At 36.1% G+C, this 13,814-nt stretch overlaps 1 protein-coding gene across 1 annotated transcript in view; it reads left to right on the top strand.

Moving 5' to 3' along the window:
- The first annotated feature begins 457 nt into the window (after positions 1–457).
- KCNJ3 (potassium inwardly rectifying channel subfamily J member 3) overlaps positions 458–13,814 on the top strand; it is a 149,589-nt gene continuing 136,232 nt past the window's right edge. Inside the window, exons 1-2 of the mRNA XM_077767825.1 lie at positions 458–1,159; positions 11,534–11,750. Of these exons, the coding sequence (XP_077623951.1) occupies positions 458–1,159; positions 11,534–11,750 (919 nt within the window). The remainder of the gene's footprint in view (positions 1,160–11,533; positions 11,751–13,814) is intronic.

Here is a 13,814-nt window from a genome sequence, read left to right as displayed (position 1 = left end):
CTCAGTTTCGGCAGCCTGGAGAGTTGGCAGGTGGGGTGGGACTCGCCTGTCAACTCGTTAATTTTAAAAGTCAGTTTGGGAGTGCTGCAGCATAGTCAAGAGGGCCGTGGCAAGGCAAGAGGTGGCCCGGGATGCCGATGGTGGGGGAAGAAAAGAGAAGCCTCGAAAACCTTGGAGGCAAAATTGCGCTCGGGTTCCTGGTCCTCGCATCCCCCCTGCCTTGAGTGCGCGAGAACACTTTGTTGTTTTAAGACTCAGCTCGGAGAGAAAGCCTCTGTCCCAGGGGAGGAGAGGAGTCCGCAGGGGGGCGGAGAGCGCCGCTACCTGCCGGGTGCGCCCCCCACCCCGGGCGCGCTCGCTTTTGTCCCCCCTGTCTCCCCCGCCCCCACCTCCTCATTGGTGCTGGTTTGCAGCGCTCGGCCCCTGCGCCTTCGCTTCGCGTTCGCCCCTCCGTATTATGTCTGCACTCCGAAGGAAATTTGGGGACGATTACCAGGTAGTGACCACCTCGTCCAGCGGGTCGGGCTTGCAGCCCCAGGGGCCGGGCCAGGGGCCGCAGCAGCAGCTTGTGCCCAAGAAGAAGCGGCAGCGGTTCGTGGACAAGAACGGCCGGTGCAATGTGCAGCACGGCAACCTGGGCAGCGAGACGAGCCGCTACCTCTCGGACCTCTTCACCACCCTGGTGGACCTCAAGTGGCGCTGGAACCTCTTCATCTTCATCCTCACCTACACCGTGGCCTGGCTCTTCATGGCGTCCATGTGGTGGGTGATCGCCTACACTCGGGGCGACCTGAACAAAGCCCACGTTGGCAACTACACGCCCTGCGTGGCCAATGTCTACAACTTCCCCTCCGCCTTCCTCTTCTTCATCGAGACCGAGGCCACCATCGGCTATGGCTACCGCTACATCACCGACAAGTGCCCCGAGGGCATCATCCTCTTCCTCTTCCAGTCCATCCTCGGCTCCATCGTGGACGCCTTCCTCATCGGCTGCATGTTCATCAAGATGTCCCAGCCCAAGAAGCGCGCGGAGACCCTGATGTTTAGCGAGCACGCGGTGATCTCCATGAGGGACGGAAAACTCACGCTCATGTTCCGGGTGGGCAACCTGCGCAACAGCCACATGGTCTCCGCGCAGATCCGCTGTAAGCTGCTGAAAGTAAGTGTTACCCGCCCCTTCCCCACCGGCTCCCGCCAACCCCCCAAGGCGGAAATTAGCTCACCTGACAAGGATCCCCAGGCTTTTAGTCTAACCTGTCACACAGGTAAACCTCCCTGAGGGCACGCGGGGGGCGGGAGGGGGAGGATTGGGCCATGAGAGCACATCTGACTTCTCTTTCCTTTCCATTCACTCTCCCGCTTTTATTTATATTTATAATTCGGATGTGCTTGTATCACTTTCTGGATTAGGAACACTTATGGAGTGGTGTTGGCTCCTGGAGCCTTGAGGTAGAGTGCCTTGTTCTCCTTTAAAGAGTTTTTGATGTTGTCAATACACTACTCCACTGATCTTGAGGTACTAAAACAGAGCAGCTTTTATTCTGAAGAAATCGGTGCTGAACTTCCCTTAACTTTCACTTAGGGCTTTTCTTTACTCTTTTCTTCTTTTTCCTCCTAAGAGTGTTAGCAGGTGGATTATTTCTTTTCGACTCCCTAACATTAACTCTGTGGTCATCTTTTTAACACGCACAGTGACCTGAGAAGCAGTTAATAATGTGGAAGAAACAACACTTGGTTCTTTCATATTTTTACTTTTACTAAATATTTTCCTAGAGAAGTATTCTGTGAAAGCTTGAGTGCTTATCCTGTCGAGCCTCTTGTTAATTTTATTCTTAATTGCCAGTTTCTGTGAAGCCTTTGTCAATTACAGATTTCACTTGGAGCTTTTCAGCATCCATTAAAGAAGATTGCTTCTTACCATTAGTAGTGTAAATGCTAGAAGAGATTGCACATGGAGTGTTTATTAAAGCAAGGTCCATCTAGTCCTTAGAGGGCACCAGTACAAACAAGAGAAGCCCACCCTAATCAGTCACCCAGTTAGAGTCTGGGACTGAGGAATAAAAAGCTCAGTTCTCTCTCCGTGTGTCATTTAATTCAACTTTTTTTTTCAGTTCCACTTTTTCAGGTATCTGCCTTAGGTAGTTTTCAAATGTTCATAAATTGAAAAAGATGACTTCAAATAAAATCTTTATAAAAGTTGTCTAAGATTGCATAGAGAATCATGGCCAGATTCAGAACTTAGCATTAATAAAATGAAATCTGATAAATATTTAAGTTGAAATTTTGCCTTTGAAAGTTCAATTCCACCCTGAAAGTGTAAGCCTCCACTTACATTGTAGTTAAAAGTGCTTTTAAAAAGTTTGGCTCTTGTGTCATTTTCATTATTTGTTTATAAGATCTTAACCCGAGTTACTTTTCATCATGTTGCTCAGTAAAGTGTTANTGCATAGAGAATCATGGCCAGATTCAGAACTTAGCATTAATAAAATGAAATCTGATAAATATTTAAGTTGAAATTTTGCCTTTGAAAGTTCAATTCCACCCTGAAAGTGTAAGCCTCCACTTACATTGTAGTTAAAAGTGCTTTTAAAAAGTTTGGCTCTTGTGTCATTTTCATTATTTGTTTATAAGATCTTAACCCGAGTTACTTTTCATCATGTTGCTCAGTAAAGTGAGCAACATGTTAACTGAGTTAACATAGCTCAGTTGTGCAGTCACTCCACATCATTACACATATTTACTATGCTATGGACAGTAACAAATAGTAGCATTTGCAAAGGTCAGTGGCACATTTTCAACTTGGTTTTGATCTGCATGTTCGTTAAGATAACTGAATCAATAATTTGAAATCATGTTCTTTGTATTTAACTTCAAAGATCTGCATACTGATTTTTTTTCTATAACTTAGCATGTTGTATTAAGTGAGTTGTTTGGATTAGGCCAAGCATTTGTGTTTGTAGACATGTTTATTGTGGTGTTACTTGCATGTGCCCGTTTGTATGAATAGATCAAGATATATAATTTCTCTCTTTATGTTAGGCCTACCTGGAAGATAGGAACACCTCGTTAATATAGTGCAAACTTCTCTGTCAAAGAATTCATGTTTATGTGACATTTCTAGATTCTTACTGAAGAATAGTTTACCATGTTAATTGGATATTGGAAATTTAATATTAGGCTTTAAAGGTCACTTATTGATGTTCTTTAGTTTTTCAAATATATAAAGTCATTTATTAAAACAGACTCTTTGGAGGCAACACATTTGTTTCTAGGCTTTATGACATTTTGTCTTATGAAAGCCAGAATAATTAGAATTAATCTACGTACCAGTTTTTTTGTCATTTTGTGTGCGTGGTGCATCTGTGTGTGTGTGTGTGTGTGTTGTTTTTACAAAGGTACAATGAATGTGTTGTATCCAGTCTAACAGTGGTTCAGGACACTGATAATGATTTTTATGCAAAGGCCGTGTACCGCATATACCATAAGTAGTGTCCTGATTAAAAAAAAAATTTTTTAAGTGTATATATAGCATTGGCAAATTTGGAGCAGGGTGCTATATTAACACAAGGTGATTAAACAAAGTTTATTTAAATTAATATACCTAATATTCTTTTAAAAATTCTGATGATTTGTTAAAAGGTATCAGTGCTAGAAGTAAAAAATAATTGACATGTGGTGTCAATTTATATTTAAACAAAATTATGGTGAAATATCCTGCTTTCTGTGAGGCGGGTTGGTCAGCTCTTCAGCCAGCCAATTAGTGAAGTTTGTTTGAGTTGATTTTTCCTGTAGCCATGGTAATTGAAATGAATTCTCATATTTCTTGTCAGTTCCTTAGACTTCATTAAAAAGGAGTCCTGTTTTATTAGGGAACTAATAACATTCAACAAAATTAGAGGGGAGATTTGCCCTTAACAAGTTACTCTCATTTTCTCGTAGGGACTGAGATGAAGTGACCTAAGACAGTAACTATATTTTGAAAGGGGAGCTGTACCATAATCCTCAAGTAGAATGCTTTGATACCAGTCTTTTGCAGTCTTCTTGTTAAACATTATTACACATATTTAGTTTCCTCTTTTAACCTTTGCTTGACATTTTAAATATAAGAGTTATTTATTTTTAATGTAGAGAAACACTTGGAATTTTAAGGCAGCAAAAAACCATAATCGTCAATGATAATTATAGTCAATGTTCTTCCTATTATCTAATTTAATTTCATTTATATTTTTTTCTGTTGTTTTCTTATTGTTTGAATAACAACTTATTTAACAGTATTAGTATTATTTAATAGTTATAAAGTAATTTCTGTTCTTGGGAAGTCAGTAAGAACATGGATATGTCTATCTTATCTTTGTTACTATGAATTCTCCATGCATACTTCTTTTGAATTTTCTAAGTTTTGATTAAAGTTTTTCTATAAAACTTCTCTGTCTTATAGTAAAACAATTTTTTAAGTAATCTCTACCCCCAATGTGAGGCTAGAATTCAGGACCCTGAGATCAAGAGTCACATGCTCTACCTATTGACCCAACCACACACCGCTATGTGAAAGCAAATTTTATTTCAACTCTTCCCGTCTTCAACCATACAAATCTGAAATTTATTTTGATACTCAAATATAGATCTTCCAACTTTATGCCTGGAGTGGTTGGTCTTTTTTCTGCTCAGAAATAAAAAAAAAAGAAGCCAGATTAAATAAAAATTAAAGGGTATAATTGGAAGTTATTCTTTAAAATATATACATTTTTATAAATATAGCCACAGAAAGTTCTTTTAATATGAATGTTCTTTCTCATTTCCTCTTCTCATCCCCATATTAAAGTTTTGTTTTATTTTTTTCCTTTTTTTGAATTTTTAATTTATTTTAGTTATCTTCTTAAAAAAAAAAAACCTAGACTATAGGAACTAATGAGTAGCCTGCTCATGTTAAGCTAATTTATCATCCAGTTGAAAGTTTTAATAAAAATGCCTGAGACTTGAGGCTGATGGCTCAAACTCTGGACCCTGTAATTTACTATTGGATTTAAAGCATTTGGAAATCTCACTTACACCTTTCTATACATCTAACACTAATGCTTAACTGTCCTTGATATACATCTTGTTAGGGAAAATTTAAATAATATTTCTTGATACATTATTCAAAAGTTTACAAACTTATTATCCAGAAGCCATTATGTATTTATTATAGGCACCCAGTCAAACTATATTTACATAAAGTAAATTTAAAAGCAATTATTGTTGGACACATATTTTGAAATGTAGAAATAAGGATACATTTTTCTCATGGCAGCATAATTGTATTTCTTCATATTGGTATTCATTGCATATAGTTACCTTTCTTTCCTAGAAAAGCAGCTATGCAACCCTTAACTTTCACTTATTGAAAGGTACTGGTGTGTCATCACCTTCTGATGTATTGTATATATTCTTTTTGTATTTACCTTTAAAATTTTTCTATTTATGCGGATACTCAATTTGGGTGCTATCTGGTTTCCCCATATGAACGTGAGCAAGTGCAGATGCAATAAAAAACAAAATCGATTGTTGTTTTTAAAACCAATAAGTTGTTCATCCTCTTCACCTACCCTAACCTTGTGTTAATCTTTTAACCACAATGATTTCTGGACCATGTGATTCCTGTTTTGTTTTTTTTTCATATATTTATTAGCTTGTCTTCATTTCATACCTTGCACTGAAATGTAGTTATGTATTTGACTCTAGGTGACTTTATTTTGTATGACTGACTCTACCAATTGGTCTTAGCCAATTTTGTTTTGATCTTGAGATAGTCACTTCCTTTTAAAAAATTAAATCCACAAATGAATACCTAATAAACACTTGTTCTTCTGAATATCATACAAATTATCAGTAAAAATATTAAAAAAGTTTAAGACTGAGTTCCCGAGAACTCTAGGGGCTAGATCCTATAATGGTTGGTGATTTTTCTTTAGATGGATTCATTATGTCTTTAAAAAGAAAGCACAGTTCCTACTTAGCCTAGCTTTGCTTTATTCGACACAAGTACAGTAATTCTCCAATAGGTACAGAACTTTTTTAAGTAGAATTCTCATTCTTTTAAAAAATAGTAGTGATATGTTGTTTTGTTTTCTTTGTTTTGCTTTATTTTTAATATGATTCCTGAAAAGTACAGAGTGGCTTGTGCTCAGGGGAATACAGTGTGAACAGAAAGAAATAAGGGACATAAAGACCCACAAATAAACAGCAGTAGGTAAGAACAAATGATAAAGAGAAGTAGGAAAAGGCATTTGGTGGATTTGAGGGTGTTTGGTGAGTAGGAGGGGAAATATGCACATAGGGTTACAAATTCTGTCCACGGTTATTATAAATTCCACAAAAGGCCCTCAAGGATTTATAAAGCTGTTCTTTCATTTGAATAGTATAAAAGCCTCATATAATTCATTACAAGATAAATTCCATTCCATTCTATAGGGTACTTTCTTGTCATTAAAATAAACATATTTATGGGATGATTATCTCAGCATTAAAAATTATTATTTTAAACTTGGTGTTGGTCATATTTTTCTACCCAAGTATTGATGGGAGTTCAAGCTTATGGAGTCAGAAGAAATGTACAGTTTAATTATAGACAGTCCAAATAAAATTCTAGGTCCACACTCTCCTCTTCTGGACTTGAATTTTGATCTGAGTCCCAAAACCATTGCCAGAACTGCTGCGAGTCATAGGACATTTTCGTTCCTTCTTCTTGTACCTGCTTTTGGCTTATTTCCTAATTTTAGCTTGCAGATAGCACTCCGACCTCATTTCATGTTCTTTGTGTTTTCAGCATATATTCAACACACACACACACACACACACACACATACACACTCCATGTTTAAGAGGAGAAATGAAAAATGAAATTACAGATAAAATGGCAGGAAGTGGGAGGCCAGAAGGGCTTGCTCTCTCTATGTTGGCCTCTTTCTCTGTCTTTTCCTTTCCTAACCACTGGCCGTCCCTCAGTGCCCTTTTGCACTGGAGACTTGTGGGAGGTAGTGGGGCCCTGGACAAGCCTTAGAATACGATAGAGGAACATCTCATGAATCAAATGGTAGTGATTAAATGTTCTTTTCAAAATTCCCCTAGCCTCCCTCCGAGCTAGGAAAGAGTACAGTGGTTATAATTAGAACACTGTTATGGGTTAGAGACATGAGAGAAAGGCTGCAAAGAGATTGATTGTATTGGTGCAGTGTGTTCCTGTTGAATGAATGTGGACAACTGCTTGCAAATCTCACAGAAGGAGGATGGCCAAATTTGGGTCTGACTGGGCAGTTCTAAATGTACATACCAGAGCTGTGTGTGTGTGTGTGTGTGTGTGTGTGTGTGTGTGTGTGTGTCTTTGGACATGTACTCAACAGTCTTTCATCTGTAATATGAAAACTGTTTGTCTATAAAGTCTATGACATTGATAGTCCCTTTCAGGCATCTGTGACTTTTGAATATTTTTCCACCTTTAGTCAGAATTTGTAGTTGACTATCTTGTAGGTCTCTTTTAGACTTTAAGGAAGTTTAAAGTCATTTTCTACATAATTAACATGTATGTCATAAAAATACTACTTTTAAATAGCAATATTTTTATAATGAAGAATAACTTAGAAATTCTTGCTGCATATATTCTACTTATAATTTTGGTAGAGTAAATTTAAATAAACTTTAAACCTTAGATTTCTTTGATTTTTTTCTTAACCCTCAGAATTTGTTGTAATATAATCAACCAGAACGGTTTTAAAATGGAAGAAAGGTCCTTATTTTCTTCCCCAAATTCCATGCAATTGAAAAGAAAAGTTTTATGGAAGTCATCCTCAGGTCCTAGTGTTTTTAAATCGAGTTCTAAATTTTTGAGAATTACAAATTTTCAATGAACTGTTTTTTTGGTACCTTTTTGTCACTTTCTTATTCATTTAATCCTTTTATGCTTCTAAATGATTACTTCATCAAAGTAAATTAACCTTAGTTAACAGATTTTTAGAAATTTTAACAATTTACTAACATCAATGTTAGTCTATAGCAATTATCTTTAATTATTATTGATCCTGACTGCATTTATTTATACATTTTTATCTAGAAAATTATCATGGTTCTGTATTCCCTTTAGGATTAGGAAGTTTATAGAGCTAAGGGAAATAATGTGGACCATCAGCAAACCACTCTATTAATGTAGGATTTCTTCTCAAAATTCTTAAGATGACATAATAAAGAAAGGTTAGCTTGATTTTTATCTACAGTTTTTCTGCCTGTTATAAAAATTCCTGGGTGAAATATGGTAATTGGTAGCTAAATAAGAAAACTTGAAACTGATGGAATATCAGTGCTACTGATTTATCATGTATTCAAGGTAGAGATCATACTTTAATTTTATGAAGGCACATACATAGCTCCCCTTCTTTCTGTCTTTCCTTTTCACTTACATGTGTATGTCAGTTCCTTGAACAAAAGTTTTCTCCATTTATACAAGTTGAGAGACTTAGAACTAACATAGGGTTCCCCCCCTTTGCTCCAGAAAAATCTCGAATTGCACCAGAATTAGAAGAGCCTAGATTAGAATTCCTTGTAAGCCTATAGTAAAATGTGTATGCTTCTGAAAATGTATTTGGTAAGCATATGTAGGTTTCTGGAACATTGTAAGTATTTGGCTGAGCACTGATGGGATAACCTTGCTCTAGCCAGGAGCTCAGAATTCAATCTCAATACTTCCAGCACCTGCCACACTCAAACCACATCCCTCCCTCCTCTAAATAGATCATCTTTCTATTTAGTTCACAGTGATTGATAGGCTTCCCAGTGTATCATAGGGTTAGAGAAGTGAACAAAAATCGAGGAGGTGAGCATATTTATAGTTGAAATATTTGTTGGCCTAACATGAAGGAAGAAGACCTAAAAGATAAAGTTGTGGATACCTATCGTGTCTCAGAGTCATTTAAAGAAAAATTAAATTATACGGCATCCACTGGAAAATAATTTTCAATGAATATACAGGGAATTTTATCTGAAAAATATATAAGCATGGAAACCATCCTTCAAAGTAATGGAAGTGCTACTTTCCACATACTGTCACATAATAGGTATAGTGTCAACTTTGTTTCTTCTATGACTTGGATAGCATATAAAACATTTTGGGGAGAGAGAACATAGGCATAATTATACATAGGTATAATTTTGAATATACAGAACAAATTTTTTAAATCAGAACATTTATGGGTCTGAATGGAATAGACTCCTACGTATTTCAGTCTAAATTACCTATATGTGAATTAACTGATTTGCTAAAAATGGAATATATCTTATTCTAGGTTGGCATTCTCCTGAAAGCTTTTTTTAGGCTGCATCCCTTTATGGTTTGTGTTGAGTGATCAGAGAACATAAAAGTTAGTAATTATAGCCTTTTAGAATGTGGCACAGGTATAAATAACAAATATATAAAAAAGGAAGATTAATTTTAGTTTTGATTTATATACCTAAGAATTAGAAAATGACATCTTTAGGGGGGAGAATTATTTTAAAATAAATGGAGAATTGAGTTTTTAACGGATTATTTTGGGGAACATTTTCATTTAGTACAAAAAAAGCAGAGCTTAGAATAGTTAGTGAAACGACCCAAATTCTGTTCACTAATTCTAAACACCTGAATACCACCTTGTGTTCATATAGCACCTGTTTCTTACTAGGTGAGAGAATAATGACACAGGGTTTTTGTTTTTATTTGTTTTTGTTTTGTTTTTGGCTTTTGTTTTGTAATTTTAATGAATACTTGTTATGCAATTCTATGGTTGGAAGGATGCTCATCGTGTTTTACTGATTTGAGAATGAATTTAGAAGTATAAGTAACTTCTACTAGCTTAAAAATGTCTTGTTTTCTCCAACATTGGTTGTATAGAGCTACTCTTTTTATATTTGGACTAGCAGGTTTTTCCCTGGATTTTTTTCTTGTCAGAATCATTACTGTTGTTGTTGTTATTTCTTCTCTTCCTCCTCCTTCTCCCTCTCCCCTTCCCCTCCTTCTGATCCCCTTACCCGTCTGTGTCTTCTTCTTCCTCCTCCTCCTTCCCCACTACCTCCCCCTGCCCCTCTTCCTCCTCCTCCTCCTCCCCCCCTTCTTCTTCTTCTTTTTCTCAACTGTTCACAAGTCATACCTCAATATTTTCATTGACTTTTTTCTACACAAGCAAAATTCCTGAGTATCACTAAATACAAAGTAGCCTGCCTAATTGACTGATTTTGCTATTCAGACTTAGCAGCAATTGCTGCCCTAACAGTCTGCCACTAGCTTGGTTCCATTTTGCCACAGAGGACATCTTACTAAACCATATTTTTCAGTGTTTTCAGACTCATTTATTCTACATAAAAAGCCATTGTGTTTCTTGAAATCCTGAAAGTGAGGATTTTGTCTTTAAATTGCCACTTCAGTGGACAGACCAGTGTTACAGATTCTGTTTTGTTTGTTAAATTAGCTTGGCAGAGTCTGTTAAATATATTGGAGTCTTCCAAGCCCCATTTCCCTCACATTCTTCTGTATACAACTGTTTAACCCTGTTTTACTGGCATCATCATTTAAATTAAACACATGTTCGATTATACATTATCCTTATAAGGAACAGATATGGAAAATAAGGTGAGAATGAATAGAACAGAAAGAAGTTTACTTTCATGGTTTGCTAATTGTTAGTAGTCCATATTAATTAACCTTTCAGAATTTTATCATGTATGCAATTTAAGTTTTATGATGATTTCTACTGGTACTGAAGGCCACCATCTTGTGAAAGTTTTGGTAAACTGTGAGTTTACCCAGTATAGATATTTAATTGCATTTTGATTAGAAAACTTCAGTTTGGCACAATTTTTACACTGAGTTTTAAAATTCATAAAATATAGAGCCAAACACTTGAATGCAGTTTACCATTAGGAGTTAGAAAGCCATCGGCTAACAGCATATGCCTTTTCTTTATATTCTGTGAGCTGCTGTGTACATAATATGATAACATCTTCACTTTTATATTAAAGTTTATATCTCTTACCTTTCAAAAGCCCTAGAAAAATTGTTGTTTGGCCTTGTAATGATGCAATAAATCTCCTCTTAAATTATGATCAGCCTTTTTCAGCTTTAACAAACTCCTGAAGAATTGCTTACTTATTTGCTTTGTGAGGAAAACAAATCTGGCATGCAGTGAGTTATCCTGGAGTGATTTATGTCAAGCAGTAGCCATGTACAATGTACACTGAGTTCCACAGTTTGTGCTAACAGCCATTGTTGGCGCAGGCATTTCTCCAAAGCTCATGAGTTAGGGAATGGTAATTATAGTAAGTCGTATATTATAAATAATGCATGTATGTTCCCCATGAGCTATGTGGGATTTCGGCCCGTTTGCTAGAACATAGCTGCATAATGATTTGTTTGGATTTTGTTGCAGATGATTGATAGTGCAGAATGTTGGCAATGATGTAAATTACTGTTGGGCTGCCTTGAAAATTTCAGTACAAGTGGTGATTTCTTCTCTTTTTCTGTGTGCTTGTCTAGTCTCGGCAGACACCTGAGGGTGAGTTCCTTCCCCTTGACCAACTTGAACTGGATGTAGGTTTTAGTACAGGGGCAGATCAACTTTTTCTTGTTTCCCCCCTCACAATTTGCCACGTGATCGATGCCAAAAGCCCCTTTTATGACCTATCCCAGCGAAGCATGCAAACTGAACAGTTCGAGATTGTCGTCATCCTAGAAGGCATTGTGGAAACAACTGGTGAGTAAAAACATGGATATGTCATCAAGTTTCTTTATTCCATAATAACATTATGTTATGTGCACAATATCTGTCATGAATTGGTCAAAATGTCTCAGTTCACGATAATGAAAGTAATGACTTCTCTTATTTCTTTTGTAATATTAAGTTGATACCACTTTGAAAATGAAGATTACTGTTATGATAATTACGTATGTAATGATAACTCAGGAATACCGCAAAAAAAAAAAAGAAAGAAAGAAAGAAAGAAAGAAACAGATGACTCCTAGAAATGATTATAATATTCTGGTTTAATTGCAAACTTGAATTTCCTATAATCATATTTTTTCTTTAAAGATTTAAGGTTAAAATAAATTCGAGGTAATTAGTGAGCCGCCTAAATGCAGCATGTGTATTCTTGCCTTGGGGATGGTGATTCGGGTGTCATTGGTAGGGCTTTGATATGCTACTATGTGCAGCCTCAGTGGAAATTTCCCTGTGTGTGTCTGTGCTAAAGCAGCATTTTCATTTCAAAGTGGGTCAGTAGATTTCCTCAGCTGAACCTTGACCAAAAAAATGTTAAAAGAGGGTGTTCTTCTTTTTCTGCTTCAGTATAGCTATGTCCTGCATGTCATTCCTTAAGATTCACTTTAATGTTGGTATGTCCCAAATAGTCAGTTTGCTGCATTGTGAGAAGAGTAAGGTTGGAAAAGAGAGAAACAAGAAATCGGAGTACATTATTTGGGGTCTGAGTATTGCCCAGTTGATTTGGAACCTGCTACATGCCTGAGACCAATATAATATCTACACACACACACACACACACACACACACACACACACATAGTAAATGTATGGATACATGTATGTTGTATATCTTGAATTTTACCCTTTCTACAAGTTATGAAAAAGCAAGAAATATTTTAGCTGTGAGTTTTTTTCTACCAATATCATTTTCCATCTTAAAATGCTAATTTTAAGTTTATAGTTTAGTATAAACTGTAGGAATTATGAAAGTAACATAGGCAGTACATGGACACCTTCAAGCTTTATACAAAAGATTGGAAGTGTTACGTAATGAAAAAAATTTCCCGTCCTGGTAAAAAGTTTTGTCCGAGGATCAAGGGAAGGCAGGCCCTTATAATCTTTGTACATCTTTCACTGACCACTGTTTCAGTTTTAGGCAAGATACTTAATCTCTATAAGCTTCCTTTCTTTCTCTGTAAAGTAAGAATGATGTAATAACCACCCCAAAGCTGCATGTTGTCATATTATTATCTTATTATTATTAGTGCTTCAGTTTAAAATTTAAGATTTTTAATGTCAGTGAGTGAAGGTTTAACTTATCAATCTATATCTGGAATTTGATTTCTGTGGACTATTTTGTGGATTAAATCCTCCAATTATGTTTTTAACTTAACAGTGAGACGATGTCCTGGTATATTTTGAATATACTGTATATTGATAAGTAATGAAATAAATTTACAAAAATATTTAGTTCAATAAATCTTTATATTTTAATTTTGATTTTTATAAAGTTTCATCTATTGAAGTAATAATATATTCTTAGAACTTAGACAGCAGATGTTGTGATTTTTATTGATTTTTATAGCATATGGTTCTATCTTTGACACGTCTGTTTACTAGTTACTTATTGTTATTCTAATAATCACTGACATGAGTGAAGTTTCTGTTTCACCTGACAGTCTTTGAAATTTTTCGTTAGGCCAGTCAGTTGATAGATTGATCGATTGATCCATTCCATTCACCCATCCATTTTTTCCTGTTTATCCCTAGTTTGTGTTTCTTAAGAATGAGAAAATTTTTCTACAAAATCACAGTACAATTTACAAAAAGATAGGAAATTTAACAATGATAGAATGCTACCATTTAGTGCAGAGTCCATGTTCAAGTTTCATCTGTTCTAGTGATTTCCTGCCTAGCTGTCTTCCCACCTCCCTCCAACATCAGTTTAAGGATTTTGCCCTTCATTTGTTTACTTGTCTTCTTAATCTCAAGATGGAATTCTTCTTCAACCTTACTTTGTGTTCTTGCCCTTGATATACTGGAAGAGTATAGGCCAGGT

This window comes from Crocuta crocuta, unplaced genomic scaffold (assembly GCF_008692635.1).
Source record: "Crocuta crocuta isolate KB4526 unplaced genomic scaffold, BGI_CrCroc_1.0 scaffold154, whole genome shotgun sequence".
NCBI classification, from domain to species: Eukaryota; Metazoa; Chordata; class Mammalia; order Carnivora; family Hyaenidae; genus Crocuta; species Crocuta crocuta.
Note: the sequence above shows the minus strand (reverse complement) of the source record. Positions and strands in the feature narration are given on the sequence as shown.